The sequence below is a fragment of the Nerophis lumbriciformis genome, linkage group LG34 (assembly GCF_033978685.3).
Source record: "Nerophis lumbriciformis linkage group LG34, RoL_Nlum_v2.1, whole genome shotgun sequence".
Classification (NCBI taxonomy): domain Eukaryota; kingdom Metazoa; phylum Chordata; class Actinopteri; order Syngnathiformes; family Syngnathidae; genus Nerophis; species Nerophis lumbriciformis.
In genome coordinates, this window is record NC_084581.2 from 5,858,854 (window position 1) to 5,883,793 (window position 24,940).

A 24,940-nucleotide genomic window follows, 5' to 3' on the forward strand; every position below is an offset into this window, starting at 1 on the left:
CATCTAAGTGTGTTTTTCCATTCATGAAAAGTGTGTAGTATGTATTTGTCTCGTCTCAATGACACAAAAAAATGTTTCTTTGTTATACCGTTGAAGATGGGAAAACCTGCAATTGTTTACCATATGAATATTTATGTGGATGTTCATACACACATTGTGATGGGGCCGTCTTTGAACCTAGCGTCTTCTTATACCTGTACAGTAGGTGGCAGTATGCATCCTAACTGCTTCTTAAACGTATGCTCCTGGTCTGCCAGAGAATGAGAAGACAGAGCAGGAGAGATCAGTAATTTTATTTTAATTATCCATCCATCTATCTATTTTCTACTGCTTGTCCCTTTTGGAGCCTATCTCAGCTGCATTTGGGCGGAAGGCGGTGTACACCCTGGACAAGTCCCCAACTCATCACAGGGTCAACACAGATAGACAGACAACATTCACACTCACACACTAGGGCCAATTTAGTGTTTCCAATCAACCTATCCCCAGGTGCATGTTTTTGGCGGTGGGAGGAAGCCGTAGTACCCGGAGAGAACCCATGCAGTCACGGGGAGAACATGCAAACTCCACACAAAGATCCCAAGCCCGGAATTGAACCCAGGAATACTCAGGACCTTCGTATTGTGAGGCACATGCACTAACCCCTGGTCCGCCGTGCTGCCTATTTTAATTATGATTTAATTTATAAGGCATATAGGCAAGTATGAATACTTGCTAAATATCACAACAAAGTTGTTCTAAAGAAATTGAATTAAATCATATTTTAATTATGATTTCATTTAATTTCTTTAGAACAACTTTTGTTGTGATATTTAGCAAGTATTCATACTTGCCTATATGCCTTATAAAGCCCTCTACTGAAGAGAATTATTTGAAAAAGTACATAAGCTTTTCTTAATAAGCACATTACTGCTGTGAGACCCGCTGTCATGTTTGAGCACACAACCGGTGGCAATGTCTCGTTTGTGAGAAACATGACAAAAAAAGAAGCTGCGGAAGAAAATGCATCTAATATTTCTAAACTGAACTGTTTTGCTTTTCATGTCTATGACAAGTGGTAGAAAATGGATGGATGGGAGTCTGTGTTATTGTCTCCCACACCCAGGGTAGCCCCTCCTCACATACCAGTCGCTGTGCGTAGGGCACTTCATCCAAAGGGGGGCCCCATTTGACTTGATAACATGAGATACATGTTCTCCTTCATTTATAAGAATAAAATGGACCCAGAATTTAAGCATTAGTGCTGATCTTGTAACACAGATATAATGGGTTTGTTCCATAGTAGGGATTGTGTGAGAAAGGTTTGGAACTTTATGTTGGATTTAGTATTTTGCACAAGAAATATTGAACAATTTTTTTCCCATGAGCTTGCTTTAAGTACAAAACTTTCATTCAAGTTTGAGTTAAAGAAGTATATCTATAAAACATTTTCACATTAAAGTATGAGAGCCATTTTATAATCGCAAAAATAAATGTCAAAAAGCTGCTGCCTGACAAAGGCTCAGAAAATCTGCAGAGACTCCTCCCACCCCACCAAGGACTGTTTTCACTGCTGTTCTCTAGTAAGAGGTTCCTCAGCCTCCGTAGCAGAACCTCCAGGTTCTGTAACAGCTTCTTCCCTCAGGCCATAAGACTCTTGAACGCATAATAATAATCCCCTCAATTCCCCCCCAAAACGGATTAACTCCCTGGAATATAAAGACTATATAACATACATCTAAACGTGGATGCATATGCAAAAGTGCAATATATTTATCTGTACAGTAATCTATTTATATCTGCACCTTATTGCTCTTTTATCCTGCACTACAACGAGCTAATGTAATGAAATGTTGTTATCTGTACTGTGAAGTTCAAATTTGAATGACAATAAAAGGAAGTCTAAGTCTAATGTAAGGGGATGGGGGCTCCAAAAAATTCTGCTCATGGCCCCAATTTAGCCCTGCCCACTCCCTCTTTCCTGCAAATGCATCAGTCAATTATGCAAATGATCATTTAGTAGAGCATCCCCACCACCAGTAGATTGCAGTCCTGTGGGAAACACTCAACGGTTAAGTTTCAATAGTGTACTTTATAAAACGTAAGTACAGTACATGGTAAACCACACAAATAACACAGGCGTATAAAGCATATCGTCTTCCATTATTAAATATCAAAGACATGCGATTTGCGGCTGCAGTGTCAGCAAGAAGAGGCAGGCCTGTCTGGGTGTTCTTTCAACGTGTACTGTAATTACAGTTGTGTAAGTGGAGTCCATTGAACGTGGAATTGCGGCTCCACAATCCGCCGCAGAAAGGCAAAATAGTAACATTTGGTGTCGGTAACAGCAATCGTCGTAACATCAGCCAGTATTTGTGTATTTTGCTTTTGTTAGCCAATATTGACATTTGTAGTTTGATGGACGCGTTTCCGGTCCAGCACGGTTGAGACCATTGCGGCATAGATGGGGGAGTATTCCTGCGCGGTTGGGCCGGCCTGCCTCAGTCACTTTATCTTTGCGGCTCAAAACGCCCTTCTGCGCTTTTAACTTGTCTAGAATCGCCTTTTAACCACCACGACGCACATCAAGACACTTTTTGGACGGGTGCTGGTTCCGACTGAAACATCGGGCTACCCCCTCACCTCCGCCGTCTTGGTATCTTCTAACGTCCACAGGTCCAGCTGATTGCTTTGACTACCTTTCAATTATTCCTGTTCCAACTCCCAACGTTTTGTTGGAGTCCAACGACAACCCTTGTGGCCCAAAGCGGCTCACGATCCTTCCACTTTCTTCGCGAATCTCCTGAGGATTGTTAGACACGACGACGGCATTTTTGTTCGAGTCCTCCTCGCCTTTTTTGGATCGTTGCTCTGCCGAGCGAGCAGGCCGCGGACTCATCCCCAGCCTCGCGTAGTTCCTTGTGGCCGCCATGGGCGACACCAGCGAGCGAAGCAAGCCGCCCAGCCTCCCTCCCCGGTGTCCCTGCGGCTTTTGGGGGTAAGTTTTAATGAGAAGTCGTCAGACGACATGAAAGTAACTGTGTTGAAGCTAGATATAATATTATAAAGTCGTCTTAAAGCCTATTGTTGTTGTTCTGTTGAGCAGGCCGAGGGTGGGGGGTTGGGAAGTTGCCTGATAAATAGACCCTCTGCTTGCTTTAAAGTACATAAAAATACACTCTTCGCCAACATTTCGCCTTTAACTCGGTAGCAATACACGCTGCCGGTCTTTTGGCTTGGCTTGGCTTGTGTCGTGTTTAACGACATTTAAGGGGTGACGTTCCCGACGTACAACATGATTTATTGCCAGCAGGTTCCTTCTAAACGTGCCCTGCTGCTCTCAACAACCTCAGAAAGAAACACTAACAATGGACAAATCCGGACGAATTTATTTCAATAAATGGGTTGTTTTACTCGTTTCACTCTTTCTGATGTGTCATGTCACAGCGGTGGATGTATGTTGCATACCGGATGTGATTCACTGCATGGCCTGCGTCACCCCAGAAGAAAAAAACCCCACCGTTTTATCTTTTTAGTCGCTGAAAGGAGACTAGAACATTCGCTTGTGAATGCTGATAGGTTGTTGTATATCACAGCATACTTAAGCAATCCCAGAGATACAAGGCACCTATTGCCCCCCTGTGGCGGTGAAATATCATCACAGCAATCTGATTGGATAACTTCTTAGACTTTGTGCAATGACATCAGTCCTTGTTAGTCTACCATTGAAACCTTGATCTCTTTGATGATAAAAGTATTAATAACCGAACAAAGAAACAAGCTAACTCCTTCTGCCTGCACAATATAAGTACTAGTTGTACCATGAAGATGTTTGATTTCTATATTTCAAAGGCTCATCATAATAAACAAAATGATTGGCAAATCTGTGTGTAAGATGCATTGTAAAACACAACCAGGAACATAACTTTTTTTTTAATGGAACTATTTTAATACTGAATGCCTCTTTGTTCCCCAAACCCCGCAGAGTTCATTCTTTGGTGTCATAGAGTTAATCCAGTGACCCACCTGTCAATGTCAGGTGACACAGCGCACGTGTGTATGTGGGCTGGGACAAGAATAACACCTGGCTGGTCCACATGTCACCGGCAGTCAGGACCACCACAGTCATGATCTGTTTAGATTGGAGACGGTCACAGTGGTCAAAGTGGCATTCAGTGTTTTTGTTAAGAATTTTTGTGGTTACCTTTTTTATAGAAACGGTGAAAATAATGACATTGCTACCATGTGTGTAGCTGCAGGTCACACAGTGTGTGCTTTTGTATGATACACTGATAGGTGTGTGTGGAGTGTGTGTGTTTGTGTGGGAGAGAAAAAACTGACATGTACCGTATTTTCCGCACTATAAGGCGCACCTAAAAACCTCAAATTTTCTCAAAAGCTGACAGTGTGCCTTATAATCCGGTGCGCCGTATATATGGACCAATATTGAGCCACAACAAACCTAAACTTCATTTTCATAAAGTTTAGGTCTCGCAACTACGGTAAACAGCCGCCAACTTCTTTTTCCCCCGTAGAAGAAGAAGCGCTTCTTCTTCTACGGTAAGCAGCCGCTAACTTCGTTTTCTTCCGTAGAAGAATAACTTCTTCTACGGTAAGCAGCCGCCCCTGTAGAAGAAGAATAAGCGCGAAGTGCATGCTGGGATATATGACTGCGTAAGGCGTGCCGTTTTGATTTCCATTTGTTTGTTAATGTAAAGACCCCAAAATGGCTCTTATTAAGTGACACGCTTACGGCGCAGAGTTTAAACTTAAGACGCTCAGTCACGCAGTCGAACACGGGAATAGAGCAGCAGCGACACTGACTTGATTAATGACGACTTCGACGAGACGAAGTACGAGATGTTGGATGCCGTATCCGCCCAACTGTTTAATTCGGACACTGAAGAAGAAGAATTTGAGGGATTCGTGGATGAGGAATAACTTCATAAAGTGAGGTTTACATGTTTATTTTGTGTGTTGTGTTGTGTGACTAACGTTTGAGCAACGTTGAGTTATTGATATATTGTTATTGCTCTGCACAATTTCGAGTGTTACTATATTGTGATTGCGCTATCGTTTGATTTACCTTAACAGTATCACTGTTTTTTACGTGTTTATTGAATCAGCTAAAAGTTCCCCTCCACTATGTGATATAAATGCTGCACTACATGTTATACCTTGCTGTTGTTAAAAGATAAACAAAACACCACGTCACTGACTTTACCTCGGGGAAAATAATAAAACAGCTGTTTATTCATTTTGGGAGTGAACAGAGTTGTCAGAACGCTGGTTTGTAATCTATTAATAACGTTTGACTGACCTATCTGACTGTTTTGTTGACATTCCCTTTAGCGCAGCTCCATCTAATGGATGCATAGGTGCGGTGCGCCTTATAATCCGGTGCGCGTTATATATGAACAACGTTTTGAAATGTGCCATTCATTGAAGGTGCGCCTTATAATCCGGTGTGCCTTATAGTGCGGAAAATACGGTATGTCTGTTGATGGTAAAGGCTATTCAAATGTGTGTAGTGTTTCTTTACACTGCCTTGGCATGCATACTGAACTCTTTTGCCCTCCTTTTTAACAACTTTGTCAAAGTTTAAAACAATGCTGCAATAATTAATTAAATCAATTTAAAAAAGCTTTGATTTTATTCTGTTGCTTTGATCAATTGTTCAATGAGTTTAATAAAAAATTAATCAAATCAGTACTCCATGGAGTGCCGAAAATCTTCTGCACAGCTGCTGCAAAAGCTGCGTTGCAAGTGATGTCACGTCCATTTTTGTTTTGATGGTCAACCAGCTTGAGTGTAGTATTAAAACAAGTGAGTAAGTGTAGAGTTTGAACAGAAAATGCAGTATTGCTGTTCTTTTCTTGGGTGTTCCACTTATTCAAAATAGAGAGATAGGAAAGAGCTTTGATAGGGTCCCGAAATGAGTCGTTCTTAAAGGTAAAGTCAAGTGAATAAAAGTGTAGAAGGAAATGGCTTTTAAAAATATCACTTATCATCCTGTGGAATACAATCAGGCCATTTCTATGTCTGCAGTGATAACTTTGTGAAATGTTTGTTTAAACATTTGATTTCTTTGAGAAAGTTTTTGTGATGCAATCAAGTTTATTCTCTACTGTGTTAGTGTTTGAGAGCAGAACTAAACATAAAGAAAGGACAATTAAGAGATTTGATTAGTTTGTGTTCTTTTGTGGTTGCTGTGCCCAAATATAACTATGAAGACATGGTTGTGCAAATAAACTAACGTCATGTTGAGTCCTAGTAATAAATATTGTGATTGTTGGGCCAATCCATGGATGTAACGGTAAACGGTATAATGATAATTCCAGATGGTTAGTAATACTTTTAAAATTTTTAATTACAGAAAAAATGTCATTTATTAATGCATTTTAGGCAACACTGCTTACTTCCTGAAAACTGAAGCACTTGCACCGCTAGGCTCGAGAAAACATGGCGGCGGCGACAACACAGACTTTGCTTTGAAAATGTTCCCTCCGAGTTAACGCAGCCGATCGCTTTGTTTCACTTAATTTTAATCACTTCTACTTCCAAGGGGTCTCGGTGTGTGTTTAAGAACGCAATGTTGTTAGAGGAGAAACATATTTGATATTGCGGTTTCATTTTGAAAGTGCAACTAGCGTCCGCTAGTCAGTTGCTCGGACTGAGAGTTACCATGCAGCAGGCGATGTGTTGGGAACGTTTCCGCAACTTGTTTATAAAGTCCTCAGTTTGGGATGCTCATTCGTCCTGTAATTGAACTAGTCACTTTGTCAGTGTTTCAGTAACATCAATACTAGCTAAATTGTTTGTTAATTTCATCGAATTGAACGCCAGTGAGGCACAAAGTTTGTGTATTAGATGTGAGCGGTATCACTCCAGTTTATTTTTGTTGGCCAAACTGTTGCATTGAAGTACATGGTTGTTGGGAGTAGAACAAAGCTTAATTATTTGACTTTATCTTCATTAGCCAAACCTTGTGTTTTATATTTATATCAAAAAGTAAACAAAATATTTTTGACATTACTTTTGTTTTTTTCATTCCACAAATTACATTAATAACCATTCATATGACAAAGCATTTTGTTAATGTTTTATGGTGTAAAATTAATACCTATAGAACATATTTCTGCTCAAACTCTTAATGGATCTTTACCGATACAGCATGTGCATGTACACACATTAGTACATGTAAAAATGTATGTGCATAACTTAAAAAGGCCTCTCCATGAAAGTGTAAAAATACAGATGAAGGCATCATATAATAAAAAAAGCTGACGCGCTGATAGTATTAATGAACAAAAACACAAATATTTGTCTTTAAATTTATAGATAACGTTTAACTAGAGCATTTTTAAGCAGTAGAAAATGAATGGATGGATGGATGGATTACAAATTACATGATGTTCCCACTACACTGTTTTACCAAACATAATGAATAATCCTGATTAATAATCGTGATTTCAATATTGATTAAAAAAAATCTCAATTATTATTTTTCCCATAATCGTGCAGTCCTATATGTAAGACTAGACCTCATATTTGAACACTATTCGTATCTATATGGACAAAAAGTGCAGTTATGTCTTATGTCCATAAGGTGCCGTCTTGAAACACTTTCACATTTATTTGTATTTATTTATTATTATTTTGTTTCTGCGATATTACTTTGTTTATAATGCTTGTGTTGCTTTCATATGTACATTCAACTTTCTACATACATACATTTTGAATGTGTTTGTGTTTTAAAAAAATAAAATAAAACTTGGTTAAAATATTTCAGTATAAGAAGTTTTAGAAAATTTTAAGCATATTTAAAATAACCGCGATAATAATAACCGTAATAATTTTGGTCACAATAACCGTGATAAGAAATATTCATTCTGTGACATCCCTAGTCCAATCCAATTTATTTTCGTTGTCGATTTTCATAACATAAACTAAAAGCTTAGTAGTTGTGCTATATTCGACAGAAATGATCGCATTATAGCATCTTTGGTAATATTTGTTAGCATCAAGAAAATATCCTTAATAGTATGAATAAACCAATTTTACAAATCTCGTAGGTTTAACAGCATACTGAATCTTTATCTTAGCAAACATAGCTGAACAACATGGACATCTATAGGTAAATAACTATACAAAATATGAACTTTACATACACCATTAAAAACAACTGCAGACATGAATTTTAGATGAGGCTAGTATTTGTAGCTTGAAATGAACTGTAATATTTGGCATTTATAAAAAAAAAAGAGGGTTATGCCAAACTAAGAAAACAACACCACATTACTGTAACTACCAGTATTCTGAAAATTACTCTTTAAAGTAATTATTATAGTTACTTAACCAAAAATATATTGAATTACTAATGGAATTACTCTTTTTAATAAATGTAATTAATTACTAAGGGAAACAGTTTATGCGTTATGTGCAGTTGAGAGAAGTTAATGAGAGCAATGTATGTGTGCTTTTAAAAGGAAGTTTCTGGTGCCAAGCGACATGTGATGTCAGTGAGGGTTTGATCTGAACTGTTTGAGTTAGATTTAGCAAATAGCGACAGTTTGTCGTCTCTGACGGCTGCTCTGTTGTGTTGGTCAATAAACAGGAGCCGCTGGCGCTACAGTTCGGGCACGTCCACTGTGCGCGAAGGCAAATGTGGCGAGGGGTCTGTGTCAAGCTTTGGTGCTTGCCAGCCCCCAGATGGCTTTGCACGGCACAGGCCGCAAACGGCCGTAACAAATGCACATCAAAAGATACCGGTATGACAGTATTGTCTCAAATATACCGTATCTATTTCTGCAGCCCTACGTGACATCATAGGTCAAACGGAAAAGCAATATATTTATCCGCGCTAAAAAGTAATAACCGCTGCGCAGTGTACGGGGAGGCACACGGTGTATGAGAGAGTACAGTGTTTCCCCCAGAAAATGTGTTAGTTATGGTGGTGGGAGGGGGCGTCGCCCGGGATAGGCGGCAGGACGGGGAAGGGGCTGGGTGGGTGGAAGGAACAGTGTAACTCGGCCTGTCGCCGTCACGTCTCCACCTCATCGCTGCCACCCCAGCCTGGGGGGGCAATTGACTACAGACTCTGATTACATTGAACACATTGTTTATTAAAAAATAACCAAATAACAATATCTTATAATAAATAAAAATATTAGAGAAATAAAGAAGCCTACAATTTTTGGTTGTGTTTTCCGCTCCATTTGCAGAATGGCGATATACGATATACCGTATTTTTCGGATTATAAGTCGCATTTTTTTTCATAGTTTGGCCGTGGGTGCGACATATACTTCGGAGCGACTTATGTGTGAAATTATTAACACATTATCGTAAAATATCAAATATTATTTTTCTCATTCGCGTAAGAGACAAAGCAAATGGCAGCAATCGTCACACACACGTCAGCAATCGTCACTCACACGTCAACCAATAAGAATTTGGCGGGGGAGGGTCATGGCAGAAGTGCATTGTGGGTCATGGGATGCTAACTGCTATATGCTATATGCTACTGCCGTAGCTGTTAAAATGGATCACATCAACATTGGCGGTAACTTATAAAAACTGAGAAGGACTGAACAAAAATGGCACCGAAAAGGAAATCATATACTGCAGATTACAAGCTGGACGTAGTGAAATATGCAGCAGAGAACGGCAATCGAGCAGCAGAAAGGAAGGACATACTAGAGGCGACACCGGGGAGGAAGATTTCATCGGATTTAGCGATCGGGAGTGACAGACTGTTTGGTAAACGTATAGCATGTTCTATATGTTATAGTTATTTGAATGACTCTTGCCATGATGTGTTGCGTTAACATACCAGGCACGTTCTCAGTTGGTTATTTATGCGTCATATAACGTACACTTATTCAGCCTGTTGTTCACTATTCTTTATTTATTTTAAATTGCCTTTCAAATGTCTATTCTTGGTGTTGGATTTTATCAAATAATTTCCCCCAAAAAATGTGACTTATACTCATAAGCATACTCTTATACAGTGCGACGTATACTGTATATGTTTTTTTCCTTCTTTATTGTGCATTTTCGGCCGGTGCGACGTATACTCCGGAGCGACTTATAGTCCGAAAAATATGGTATATATCGATATTTTTTACGTAAAGTATAAACAAAACACAAAACAGTCCTAGTTACCTGAGATACTAAGTATGTCATTATTATGACTTAGTAAGTGAAGTGAAGTGAATTATATTTATATAGCGCTTTTCTCTAGTGACTCAAAGTGCTTTACATAGTGAAACCCAATATCTAAGTTACATTTAAACCAGTGTGGGTAGCACTGGGAGCAGGTGGGTAAAGTGTCTTGCCCAAGGACACAACAGCAGTGACTAGGATGGCGGAAGCGGGGATCGAACCTGCAACCCTCAAGTTGCTGGAACGGCCGCTCTAGCAACCGAGCTATACAGTCAATATTTTGACTTAGTAATTTGATGTTAGTTTGTCTAAATTGTCAGACGATCGCTTCTCTGATGTCTCCATCATGTCCATGTCTCTTCTTTATCTGGACGTCTTCTTCTACTGCATTCAGCAACTTTGTCTCGATTGGAAGTTTTTGTTTTAGTCTGTCGTGCTTGTAGTTGTTGAGTTTTGCCTAGTGAAAAAACATTTTTTTATAAGGATTTTTACAAAATTACATTCAATAATCATGAATACATTATTTGGGATAAACCCACTTTAGCACAGGTGTAAAATAGTGACATGTTATTTACAAATGTCAAATGGCCCTCAACATCGTCGGGAAACAATGTGTGTCAATAAAGCACTTCGAGGTATTTTAATTTTGACAGAAAAAAAAAACATTTAATGCAACTGCAGTTTTACTTAACTCGATATTATTTATTACAAGAAACTACTCAAAACATTTTTAATACAACCCTATTTAAATATATCTAAAACAGCTGAACTTTAATATATGCTTGCCATCTTGACTTCTGATTCCAATGCAAATATTTTTGTCACATTAAAACAAATGGGCAAAATATGATTCCACTTTGTTGAAAGTGGTCATCTGAGAGCATTTGTAATTGCAGTGCAGTTCATATAAAAATGTTTTGATGCCCCGGATACATATCTATTTGCCTTTTAACAATATTACTTCCTAGCAATGAAGTTAGCGCCCACATACCTGAAGTAGAGCTCTTCTCTCTTTCACCACAGAAGATTGTGGATTGCTCCCATTGGAATCTTGCTGCTCTTGTACATCGTTCGGCATATCTTTGTCTGTGACCAGGCTATCAAGGGTGAATGGAGAATCCAAACTCCTGTGAGAGCTTGTGTCAATATCTGATGTTTCTATTCCAAATTGAATGGATGTAGTTGAAGGAGAACCACCCCAGATCTGCTTACATAGTTCTAAGTACATCAAAACAACTCTACTGTAACCACTTCTTCGACCTGCGTCTTACTGCTTGTCTGTACTTTCCACGAATTGCTTTCAGTTTAGTGTCGATAGTTGTTTTTGTAATGTCGTCTTTCCGATGAGGAAATTCCTCAGATGTCCTCCAAATCCGTACTGCTCCAAAATAGGGTAAGAATGTCACCATACTTGGACTGACAAGTTTCCCAGTCAACACTTTGAGTTTTGTTAACTTAGTAGCTCTACTTCTCTGTCAGTCCACATAGATAATTCTTTCTTGCCGTGACCCGACATTTTTGCTATATGCCGCCTCTGGAAATGACGTTTTGGATGTTTCTGATTGACTAAAATGGTCTTAAGTCCTAGGCTACAGCGCCCCCAGTATTTTGGCATGCGTATGACACTCAGTGTATGCGTTTGCTTGGGGACAGAGATAGTTTTTTAAATGCGCACGTGTGGCTGGAGATCTTGTTAAGACGTTAGTTTAGGCGGTGGCTTTTTGTTGTTAAGGCGGCTGCCTTAAAAACAAAACGCTATGGGAAACCCTGGAGTACATGGACACTTGGACTTCACACAAGGGTGTGAAAATACAAAAAAATCAATTATTTGAGAAATCAGAATAATGTAGTGCATGGAAACATCATGACTGTCGATTTTCATAGAAAGGAAGGCTCTCACGCTCTCTGCAGCTCGTGTTTCGTCACGAACATGGATCAACAAAATAAAGAGTCTCGAAACACGAGTACAGTCCACAACAACACCAGAAATAGATGATTGATTTGTTACTAATTGTTTTTAATTAAGAGTGACTAAAAGGATTGCATACATTTCTAGAAAAATAATTCTGAACAAAGTACATTGTACAATAAGCAGCAACAATCGGAAAATAGAAAAAAACAATATTATGTAAGAAAAAAGATATGTTAATACTAATTATTAACTAATTATTAACATATATTTGTACAAAGTGTTTTGCCTCTTCAAAGAAAATAGATGCATCGTAGCAAATACCATACCATACCATACCAACTTTATTTATAAAGCCCTTTAAAAACAACCACAGTTGAAGAACAAAGGGCTGTACACCACAAAGAAAGAGGCAAAGGACAGACAAAAAAACCCAAAAATTTTTAAAACAGAAGTAAAATACACATTGAATAACATAACATCATATTGCCCATGTCCTAGCCACACCTCCACCTCCACAGGTATTTTAGCAATCTAAATGAAACCCTGTAATCACTCACCTGTCAAACCCAGCAGTTAGCAGCACAGTTTGTCAACTCTGATGTCAGCTCCTTTGAATCTTTTCACCCTAATTGTTACCTCTGGTTAATAAAGAGATTGAATGTGCTTTGATGGCTGTCATATCTTCTTGTCAACAAACTGGATATTTTGGATGGCAAGTTTGTCACTTCAATTATTGACTGGTTGTTCAATATTCCCATTGTGTATGTTTGCGTATGTTGTTGTCTGCTGTGTCACAGTGTGATGGTGCCTCTTCCTATTTGATATCAAGTTTATTTTAGTGCGGTACTGCTTGTTGCGTTCACAAGTAAAAAGATATTTCCTGCATTGAACTAGCTGAGATAGGCTCCAGCGCCCCCCGCGACCCCAAAAGGGAATAAGCGGTAGAAAATGGATGGATGGATGAACTAGCTGCACTTACGACGCTATTTTGTTGACCTAAAACCACATCAAAAGTAGTGTTCCACGTTACATCAAGCAATTGCTAACCATGTTGTAACGGACCTAAAAGTAATTAATTACATTACTCGTTACTAGTAAAAGTAACGGCGTTACTAACGTTATTATATAACGGCGTTATTACGAACACTGATTCCGACACATACTCTTTCCCGTGCACACACGTCTTTTTCCTCACGCACACCTCCTCACTCACCGTCAATATCTTTCAAGCACGTTATGTTTGCGAATATGAGAGCTCTGAATATCAATAATGCATTAATACCAGCTGGTCATTACAAAAGTGTTTTAACAGTTTTGTTTATCTACAATTACTAGCTATTTTGAAGCGTTGCAAATGTTCCCATCTTCTGCCGCGACTCATTCAGAGGTTGCACAGCCCATCTTCACTAATGTCTTTTCCTCTGGTTTATGAGTAAAACGTCCATTAAAAGTAAACTGATGTTTCTGAATGATTAGTTCTGGTGTCAACAAAGATGGCGATGTGGTTGTCTTTTGCTCTTTATAAAATGGTAAATATCTACTCAAACGCTGCAGTAGCTCCTTTTGGAGACACTGTCCTTAGTGTTTTGGAAGAGAATTACAATTCACAAGTCAGCCCCAATGGAAAAGCTAAAACTAACCAGATGGCATGCAAGCAACGTGACGTGAGAGTATTTCCCAGCCTTACTCATCAGAGGGTCAATTTATATTTTTTGCAACTCTAATAGTTTTATAAGTGTTACATTCTGGCATTAACAAATGATCACAGTATAGCATTAAGACAATGGCCACATGTAATTCATTTCAAATGTAATCAGGACAAATGCTGTTCCATCTTCTAGTCTTCAATAGGGTTTCTACTCGTATGGTTTCTTCATTCATCACTTCAATATAACAAACGATTCATACTTACCGGTACTAAACCGTCACAAGTTTGATAGTAGTGTTTTCATGTATATTTGTACATGGTATATTAATGTAATCAAGCTAGCGTCATTAGCATTAGCTAATATGCTAACACGTTTACAAGCGTCTTTGTTACTATTTTTACTTACAATGGCATTCTTTTTGTATTGTTTCATTCTTTTTGGATTGTTTTAGTTTCACAAATTCCTCTGTAAATTCACCAAAACATCACCGTGGAGTTAATGAGTTTTACTTGATTGGAGAGCTAGATTCCACAGCCAGTGGGTCCTTTTACTGCCGTGTTACAGGCACCGTATGGAAACAATAAAGGTTTGTAAATAAACATTTACAAAATCTTTCTGTGTAAATAACTAATTTCACAACATATATCTGCGGCTTATAGGTCTGTGCGGTTAATATATGGAAAACTGTTTTTCTTCTAGAATTTAGTGGGTGCAGCCAATTATTCGGTGCGCTCTATAGTTCAGAAAATATGGTAGTCAATTATACAATTCTATACATTGAGTCTATTAGATTGCTAAAAATGCCAGGAGTTAGTCTATGATATACCAGTGTGCAGCTTTTTAATAACATCAAAACAAAAGGCTTGTTTTTTTTAAGCAAGTTAGATGGTAGGAGTGTAACAGTTGATCGATCTATCGATAGATCGATTTGTATTCCTAAATTCAAAGTACATCGATTTGTGGTCGGCAAGTTTGCCTTCCAGATGATAGGTATTAATCCAAGATATTTTTAAAAGGGAATAGATCGATTTTATCGATAATGGAAAAAGAAAAACATTGGATTTAAGAATGGCAGACTTTACAGGAAGTTTAACACCTTTAATAATAAGAACGTTAAGTTTGTGTACTGTCTGTGGTCGAGAAAACTCATAACAAATGCAAACGCCACAAGGCAATGTGATATACAGGTAAAAGCCAGTAAATTAGAATATTTTGAAAAACTTGATTTATTTCAGTAATTGCATTCAAAAGGTGTAACTTGTACATTATATTTATTCATTGCACACAGACTGATGCATTCAAATATTTATTTCATTTAATTTTGATGATTTGAAGTGGCAACAAATGAAAATCCAAAATTCTGTGTGTCACAAAATTAGAATATTACTTAAGGCCAGAGGTGGGTAGAGTAGCCAGAAATTGTACTCAAGTAAGAGTACTGTTACTTTAGAGATTTATTACTCAAGTAAAAGTAAGGAGTAGTCACCCAAATATTTACTTAAGTAAAAGTAAAAAGTATGTTGTGAAAAAACTACTCAAGTACTGAGTAACTGATGAGTAACATACACACTCATATCATATATATATATATATATATATATATATATATATATATATATACACATACATACATATACATTGATATATACAGTATATAATTTATATGTATTTATTTTGCTGTTTTTGTTTACATGTTAAAGGTGTTTTAATGAATATACATGCATGTTTAACATATAGATTCCTTTCTTTCATGAAGACAAGAATATAAGTTGGTGTATTACCTGATTCTGATGACTTGCATTGATTGTAATCAGACAGTTGTGATGATAACGTCCACGTTTTCAAATGGAGGAGAAGAAAAGTTTCTCCTTTCTGTCTAATACCACATGAAAGTGGTTGGTTTTTGGCATCTTATTTGTCCAGCTTCCATATTCGTTTTTATACACTTTACAAGAAATATATTGGCGTCAAACTCCGTAGCTTGCTAGCTTGTTTGCGCTGGCTTTCGGAGACTCTTGTTTTGAAAGCGCAGGCGCGATGGAGCGGCACTTTTATTGTGAAGACAGGAACGTCCTCGTGCGGTTGAAATAAAAAAGTATCTTTTTTCCTTCACACTTTTGATTGATTGATTGGAACTTTTATTATTAGATTGCACAGTACAGTACACATTCCGTACAATTGACCACTAAATGGTAACACCCCAATAAGTTTTTCAACTAGTTTAAGTCAGGTCATGTGACCGCCTGGCTCTGTTTGATTGGTCCAACGTCACCAGTGACTGCATCTGATTGGTGGAACGAAGTGAAACCTCACCAGTAAGGCAGGCACTTTGAAGGTCTGTCTGACAGACCAAAACAAACAAAGCGTGCATTAACAGATCGATAAAAATTAGTAGCGAGTAGCGAGCTGAATGTAGATAAAAGTAGCGGAGTAAAAGTAGCGTTCCTTCTCTATAAATATACTTAAGTAAAAGTAAAAGTATGTTGCATTAAAACTACTCTTAGAAGTACAATTTATCCCAAAAGTTACTCAAGTAGATGTAACGGAGTAAATGTAGCGCGTTACTACCCACCTCTGCTTAAGGCTAATACAAAAAAGGGATTTTTAGAAATGTTGGCCAACTGAAAAGTATGAACATGAAAAATATGAGCATGTACAATACTCAATACTTGGTTGGAGCTCCTTTTGCCTCAATTACTGCGTTAATGCGGCGTGGCATGGAGTCGATGAGTTTCTGGCACTGCTCAGGTGTTATGAGAGCCCAGGTTGCTCTGATAGTGGCCTTCAACTCTTCTGCGTTTTTGGGTCTGGCATTCTGCATCTTCCTTTTCACAATACCCCACAGATTTTCTATGGGGCTAAGGTCAGGGGAGTTGGCGGGCCAATTTAGAACAGAAATACCATGGTCCGTAAACCAGGCACGGGTAGATTTTGCGCTGTGTGCAGGCGCCAAGTCCTGTTGGAACTTGAAATCTCCATCTCCATAGAGCAGGTCAGCAGCAGGAAGCATGAAGTGCTCTAAAACTTGCTGGTAGACGGCTGCGTTGACCCTGGATCTCAGGAAACAGAGTGGACCGACACCAGCTGGACTGCTGCTGAGTGGTCCAAAGTCATGTTTTCTGACGAAAGCAAATTTTGCATTTCCTTTGGAAATCGAGGTCCCAGAGTCTGGAGGAAGACAGGAGAGGCACAGGATCCACGTTGCCTGAAGTCTAGTGTAAAGTTTCCACCATCAGTGATGGTTTGGGGTGCCATGTCATCTGCTGGTGTCGGTCCACTCTGTTTCCTGAGATCCAGGGTCAACGCAGCCGTCTACCAGCAAGACGGACCATGGTATTTCTGTTCTAAATTGGCCCGCCAACTCCCCTGACCTTAGCCCCATAGAAAATCTGTGGGGTATTGTGAAAAGGAAGATGCAGAATGCCAGACCCAAAAACGCAGAAGAGTTGAAGGCCACTATCAGAGCAACCTGGGCTCTCATAACACCTGAGCAGTGCCAGAAACTCATCGACTCCATGCCACGCCGCATTAACGCAGTAATTGAGGCAAAAGGAGCTCCAACCAAGTATTGAGTATTGTACATGCTCATATTTTTCATTTTCATACTTTTCAGTTGGCCAACATTTCTAAAAATCCCTTTTTTGTATTAGCCTTAAGTAATATTCTAATTTTGTGACACACGGAATTTTGGATTTTCATTTGTTGCCACTTCAAATCATCAAAATTAAATGAAATAAAAATGAAATAAACATTTGAATGCATCAGTCTGTGTGCAATGAATAAATATAATGTACAAGTTACACCTTTTGAATGCAATTACTGAAATAAATCAAGTTTTTCAAAATATTCTAATTTACTGGCTTTTACCTATATGTGTGTGCCTTTTAAGGGGTAGTGCTGTTGGGAGAGCGACAGAGTGAACAGGGTCGCGCGACCGTTTGGGTGACTGTGTGTTTAAGTGTTTGAGCGTGAATTGTGGCAAACAGCAGCTCTTGTATATGTGTGTTTTGACTCCGAGTTTGCTACCGCTTGTTAATGAAGCGTCAAAGCTTCACAAAACAAAAACTTTCAGCTACGGCAAGGTTTACAAAAGCCACAGGGAAGACAAACGACACAACACAATAATATAAACCGCAACACAACTTTAAGCCACAAAAAAACGCGACCAATACACTGGAAAGTGACAGTGAAGCAAGACTTTTGGAACACAAGAAGTCATTTCATGAGAAACAAATACAGGAGATGGATTTCCGTGCCCAAGAGAATTTGAGAAAGTGCTGGAAGAAACGATCACAGGTACATTTAATTTGCAAATGTGTCCCAACTAGGGCTGGGCAATATGGATTTTTCTTAATATCACAATATTTTAAGACCATATCGCGATACATGATATATATCTCGATATTTTGCCTTAGCCTTGAATGAACATTTGATGCATATAATCACAGCAATATGATGATTCTATGTGTCTACATTAAAACATTCTTCTTCATACTGCATTAATATATGCTACTTTAAAACTTTCATGCAGAGAAGGAAATCACAACTAAAGAAAAAAAATCAAATTTTTTTTCATACGGTGTTGATCTGGAAATGTTAGCCTCTGCATTTTGATGGTGTGGGCGTGTGGCACCGAACGGAGATGTTGACATGCGGAGTAAGCACTCTTCATTCTCTAGCAGGGGACTTTTCAAATGATGCTACATATTAGCAGTAATGCTACTTTCTATAGCAACGCTTTTGCTCCACACTTGACAAATTACGGTTGTCTGTTCGACATATTCCCACTTGAAGCCAAACCACCGCCAAACGATGGACCCCCTGCTGTTTTTTGGGGGAATTAATTATTCCTTCATTTGTTACCAGATTTGCACCTTCTCTCTCTCGTATTACCACTCGCACGGCTGCGCTAGCATCACAGCTAACGTAACCCATGCTACTACCTCTTTGCTGCGCGAGGGCGTATACGTATGTGACGTATGACGTGACAGTATGTGACGTGTGTAAGAAAGTGCGCTTGTCTGTCCCGTGAGAAGGAGACACAGGAAAGAGCGAGGAGAGCCTGTAGTGTAATACCAGCAGCTAAAAGCAACTGCGTGAGAACGTATACTCAAATATCACGATATAGTCATTTTCTATATCGCACAGAGACAAACCGCTATATATCGCGTATATCGATATATCGCCCAGCCCTAGTCCCAACTGTGCTAAAATGGGCCTTTTTTGGTTTGGTTTGTTTGCTGTTATTGTTTTTACATTCAATTTGCACAATCTCTTCTATTATTATGTTCTATTCTATTGATAATCTATTCTTATTAACCTACGCTATTTATAATATACTATATTTATATCTTATTCTATTTAATAGGGGTGTATCATGACAGTATCAAACAAAAACTTTGTGTTCAGTTTTTTTTTCTGATGCTTTAACATTGGCTGGGTCTGAAAATAAACTACATCTCCCAGAATCCTCTGCGCAGCTTGGGGCCGACAAGGTGGGGGCATGGAACCCATGAGCAGAAAAGTAAAGTGTTTGTAGTAGATGAGAGGAATAGTTTTTTTTGTGTTTTTTTTTTACATTTCTTGAACAAAATCATCAGAATCAATAGGCCTGGACCGATAACAAATTTTAATTGACCATATGTCAACCTACAAATTCTTGCCAATAAACAATATTATTGCCAAATTAACCACTGATGTAACGATAATACATATGTATATCCTTTAAAATCCATTAAACGTGTATTGCCTATATATTAGCATTGTAATTGGAATGTAAACTTTGAAATCTCCAAGATAAATATAAAAAAAAATTTGTAAAATATACTTTGTGTGTTAGTAAAATTTTGCACTTGAATAAAAATCACAACGAAAAACAATAATATATATTAAGGAGGGGGTGGAGGGCCCTCAAATATACACAACCAGAACAATAAGTAAAACAGTTAAATAAAGTATTGACAAAGTTGCACTTAAATAATGAACATGGAGGCAGAGGTAGAGTTGTACATTACTTAACTGACAATCAAGTTAAGACCTGTTTTAAACAAAAGTGAAGAGTAACAACATAAACACTACAGTGTAAGCAGATGTATTACAGGTCATATGAAAAAAAATCTTAAGTCTGGCAGATTCCAAGTGAGGAAACACCAACATGACATGACAGCATGACTAATATCTGTCAAATGTTTGCAGCATTTGTAGAAGTGCTAGTTTTTCATCAGTAGTAAGTGGCAGCATATCTTTGCTGATGTATTTAACAACATTTTCTGTGAAGGCACACTATTTTCGCTGTTTTGTTTACATTCACCTGGCTTGTTCACCAAACGTCTCAATAAGTGTCGACTGTAAGGTCGGGGTGCAGGTTTGTTGCAGTCACGCACATTCGGCAAACTGACTCCTTGGTGTTGATACACTCATCTTGTTCCAAAGGTTTAAACTAAAATGTTCCCACACTAGTGTGGTGGCATTTGCTTTTATGATAATTTGACCATGTTAGCTGCTACATGCTAACTAGTTGTACTGCGTGATGCTAGCCGACCAGCGGCCCCGCCTTGCCGCGCAAAGACTCAGACACTGGAGGACAAGAGAATTCACCCCCTTGTTTTCTTTTCGCTACGGCAGAAACGTGTGCAGGTGCTGAAAGCGACAACGTGTGAATATTCTTGAAGCATGCACACAGCGATTTAGCGACGCTGGAAAACTTACCAACTTACTTTTAATTTGTCGGTTAATTAACTTATTGAATTCCGGCCCAGGTCTAAAAATCAATCCATAGTTATTTGAGTTATGTTGCTAACAAACAGACAAACAAATCCAGGCGAAAACATAACTTCTTTGTTGGACGTAAAAAAGTCTACGTTCTACAAAGCAAAGCCCGCCACTTTTGTCTCGAGCGTTTCCAAGGAGACACAGAGCCAGCTAGTCACGTCGCACTGCATGGAGGGAAATCACAAAAAAAGGAGTAAAGTGAAACTGAAAATTAAGGCTGCAGCTAACGATTATTTTTCTATCGATTAATCTATAAATTATTTTTTCGATTAATCGGTTAATCTATAGATTATTTTTTGGATTTATCTGTAGATTATTATTCCTTTTACCGATTATTTTTCTATTTAAAATGAAGATGAAAAAATAAATGTAGGCCAGTTTTTTCAAAAGGCATGGCTTTTATTTACAAAAAAAAAGTATGGCCACTGAGTCAACATTGACAACAACATGACAAATTATTCTGTAACAATGTAAACATTTAAAACTTTTAACATTTAACAAAATTAAAAGTATCTTATTATGTGCAAATATAAAATAAAAATACAGTGCAAATCTTAATATTCTGCAATAGTATAAGCATTTCAAAAGTAAAAGTATTGCTTATTTTGCTTTAAAATGTGCAAAAAAAAAAGATAAACATCCAATACAAAAAAGTGCGTATTTCCTTGAATTGGCGCCGGGTATATAGTATTCGCATGCCTCGAATTACTACCGGGTCAAACTCGTTTCGCAAAATAATTAGCGCATGCTTGGCTTTACCGCTGGCTCAGGATTAACGCCGGATCAAACTCGTTTCGCAAAATATTAATTTTATTAGCGCATGTCTGGAATTTTCGCCGGGTCAAACTCGTTTCGCAAAATAATTAGCATATGTCTAGAACTTCCGCCGGGTCAAACTCGTCACGTCATGAGTGACACTTCACCTGTCATCATTTTCAAAATGGAGGAGGCTGATTTCAATAATTTGAAATTGCATTTAGGGAAGAAGATTAAGAGCTATTCAGTAGGATTTAAGGTCCAAGCTATTGAATATGCTAAAAAGAACAGTAAGCAGCTATGTTTTATTAATATACTGTAGCTGCGTGTGTCAAATATGAGTCATTTAATGACTCCCGCCTCTTGGTGGTAGAGGGCGCTAGTGATCCTTCTTGCGACTACCGGTACTGCAGAAGACCGGTGCTGCAGAAGAAGACAACAAGCCACAAGAGTGACCAGCGATCGTTTGCTTGCACTTTTAACATGGAGGATTACATATCTAAAATAAAACAGTTTTCTAAACTGGACTTTCAATCGAAGCAGGAGGTAATACTTAAAGGAATATCTCCATCGAGACATAGAGACTTTTAAAACTGAAGAAAGATAAGGAAGACTTCTATAAACAAGTTATCGATGCTTTTGATCAGAAGCAGCTGCGCATGGACTCATAAGTAAAGTTAAGACCATAATAATGTTTTTTTTTTATTAAATGTGCTTTTCATGATGGTATCCTGACATCACTCACATTTATAAGCACAGGCCTAAATTTACCCCATGCCTTTTGGTAAGCGCAGGAGTGAGAAGAGGTTTTAAATTAATTAGCGCCCCGGCGGCTATTCAAGGAAATACGGTATGCGACGCGTCGACGCACAAAAACGACGTCGACGTATTTACGTAATCGATGACGTCGACGCGTCGTTTCAGCCTTACTGAAAATCTACTTGTTACACCCTCAATCCATCCATCCAGTTTCCACCGAGTCATCTCTCTTGATGTCACGGGGGGGTAGAGCCTATCCAGGTGCACACTGGCGAAAGGCAGGGTGCACCTTAGACAAGTCGCAATCTTATATACCACAATAATATCGTACCATTGTATTAACACCTTGATATTATCGTATTGTGAGTGAGATTTTGATACTGTTACATCCCTATTTAAATTATGTACATACTATTGTTCTTGTAGTACTCATTAAATCTGGGATCCGGGGGACTACATTGCGTGCCGTCTCATGTGTGCTGCTGTGAGTAAAATCGAATTAAGTTGCTTGAATTCTTAGGGTGTACTTAATGACTGTGACTTATTTTGAAGGGACAGTAAATTCACATACTGAAATTCACATTATTTTGAAGGGACAGTAAATTCACATACTGAAATTCACATTCTCATACAAGCTGTACACTGACCACTCAACATTGTATCAAATTTCTTAAAGGGAACTGCACTTTATTTTTAATGTTGCCTATCATCCGTAATCCCTATGAAAGACAAGAACACATGTCCTTTTTTAATGCATTCTAATTCGAAATATACGGCAACAGGGTCTCCCCTAGACTGCCAAGATACCCTTGGTGGTGGGGGCGTGGTCCTAATGTTAAGATATTTGTATTATTTGCTATATTTATTTTCTTTAAAAAGGCTAAAAAAAGTATTCATATATAGTTATTAGTATTTTTTTTATCGTTTTGCCATATTTCCGATTGTTGCTGCTTATTGTACAATGTACTTTGTTGCGATTTTTTTCAAGTGTTTAGAGACTTTTAATGAGCTTTTTATGAAACAACTAGCAACAAATCTAGCATCTTTTTCTGGTGTTCTTACAGAATGTAGTCATTTTTTGAGACTCTTTACTTTTGTCCCTCGATGTCCCTGACTAAAGAGGTGAGCTGCAACGAGCATGACGTTACACTTGCTTTGCGCTGTTGCTCCAGTTGGACTTTCTCTACTTAGGGTACTAAGAAATGCAATTTATTTACCGTAAAGGAGTTGATTATAGTAAGTTTAGAGGAGCGGCTCCACACTGTTTATGGAGACACATAATTAGCTGGTCGCCGCTGGTCAGCCAGAGGGAATCAGCGTTTTTGATGGTCATTGAAAGATATTAATAGGCAATGGCGATCAAATCCTTTTTTACGAAAATCAACCGTTGCAGATTGGTGGCCGATCAATTGGCACATTCTTAATTCAAACATTTTGCTAACCAGCATAGCAACGGTTGCTAAGGTTCCACAATTTGATCTACTAGATACGTATATCTTTGCAGGTCCAGTAAAACCATGAACCTCTGCTCCAAATGTTTTGCTGGTAAGTTCATTCAACTTAATATCTGACCCTGTCATGTAAATGATGAAAATATTAGGAACATGATTGTGCAACATTCTGTCTGCTGGGCTCGAGAAGTAGTATGGTGTAAGACATGTTGGTCGTCATTGCTGCAGACATCCAGAAGAAGCAGCCTGGTGAAGACTGCACCTCCAAGGCCATGCAAAGCAGCGGCAGCAGCCAGACGCCCGTCTTCAGTAGCGAGACCGCCATCACCACCAGCAGCACTCAGTCCATATCCTCAGCGGCAGCATCGTCATCATCATCGTCGCCACCCAGCTCTGCAGAGCAGCCAGCAGCTGAAGAACCGTCGCCACTCGTTGCCACCTCCAGAGAGGGTAAGCAGCAGATAATTTCTCTAAAATGTTTGGCTCCACCCATCTCACACTTATTTTCCCGCCCACTTTGCAGGTGTGTCGTCTACAGAAACGGCACAGGGTACACTGTGTACCCCCATGAAGCGTCCTCGAGAGTCAGGTACAGTCACCTCCATTACACCGCCACTCGCTTCGCCCCTTCACCCGCTTTTAACCCGCCACTCTTCTGCCGCCTTCACAGCCTCAGCCTCAGAGAGCGAGGCCACGCCGGAGAAGCGATTGCGAGCGGAGGCAAAAGATGATGACGGCGAGGAGACAGGCGGGACGCCCAAGCAGAAGAAACGCCGGCGTTGCTACCGCTGCCAAACCAAACTGGAGCTGGTCCAGCAGGAACTGGGCTCCTGTCGCTGTGGTCAGTAGAGCCACACCCACCATGTCACATGACGCAGCGTTCACCTTTGATTGACATTTCCCGTGTGTGTTTCCTGTAGGATATGTCTTCTGCATGCTGCACCGCCTCCCTGAGCAACACGACTGCCTCTTCGACCACCTGGGCCGCGGCCGCGAGGAGGCCGTCCTCAAGATGGTCAAACTGGACCGCAAGGTGGGGCGCTCGTGCCAACGCATCGGTGAGGAGTGCTCCTGATTGGCCACGCCCCAGTTAACCATTAAATCCAAGATGAGGCGCTTACCAAGACTGGGGGAGGGGGGAGGGGGGAGGACTATGACCATAAGTGGGTGGGTGAGGGTGGGGTAGGGGTTTGGGGGGGGACCTGAGCTTGATGATTCTGATTTTCCTGCTGGAGCATCTGATTGGACTCCTGGCGAAGCGGCTCGCACTCACACAGCCTTAACCCCGCCCCCTTCTCCAGAGGAAGGACGCCAAGGAGGCGGATCCACTCTGCTACGCGTTGCTCTTCCTCACTCCGCTCTTCTTTCCTCTTTCTCAAGTACAGCAAGGTTCGGACGTTGTGCCCAACGCTCGTCTGTCAGTCGCGGCGTCCGCCCGGCCAACGACGCCTCAGGTCAACCCCACCTTCCTCTTCTTTTTCACTTTTCTTCCGCCAGT

The 24,940-nt window shown here is 39.4% G+C and overlaps 1 protein-coding gene across 1 annotated transcript; it reads left to right on the forward strand.

Annotated features, from left to right (window-relative positions):
* The first annotated feature begins 2,362 nt into the window (after nucleotides 1–2,362).
* On the forward strand, nucleotides 2,363–24,592 carry zfand3 (zinc finger, AN1-type domain 3). The gene is made up of 6 exons (XM_061929205.1): nucleotides 2,363–2,977; nucleotides 23,496–23,536; nucleotides 23,671–23,892; nucleotides 23,966–24,031; nucleotides 24,113–24,283; nucleotides 24,363–24,592. The coding sequence occupies exons 1-6, from the start codon at nucleotides 2,910–2,912 to the stop codon at nucleotides 24,515–24,517; spliced, it is 723 nt and encodes a 240-aa protein (XP_061785189.1). The 5' UTR covers nucleotides 2,363–2,909; the 3' UTR covers nucleotides 24,518–24,592.
* The last annotated feature ends 348 nt before the right edge of the window (nucleotides 24,593–24,940 follow it).

Excerpts from the sequence above, each read along its gene's own strand:
- zfand3 (XM_061929205.1), top strand. The coding sequence starts at position 2,910 with ATGGGCGACACCAGCGAGCGAAGCAAGCCGCCCAGCCTCCCTCCCCGG. Across the intron at positions 23,537-23,670 it reads CTGCTCCAAATGTTTTGCTG|ACATCCAGAAGAAGCAGCCT; the intron begins GTAAGTTCATTC and ends TCATTGCTGCAG. Across the intron at positions 24,284-24,362 it reads ACTGGGCTCCTGTCGCTGTG|GATATGTCTTCTGCATGCTG; the intron begins GTCAGTAGAGCC and ends TGTTTCCTGTAG.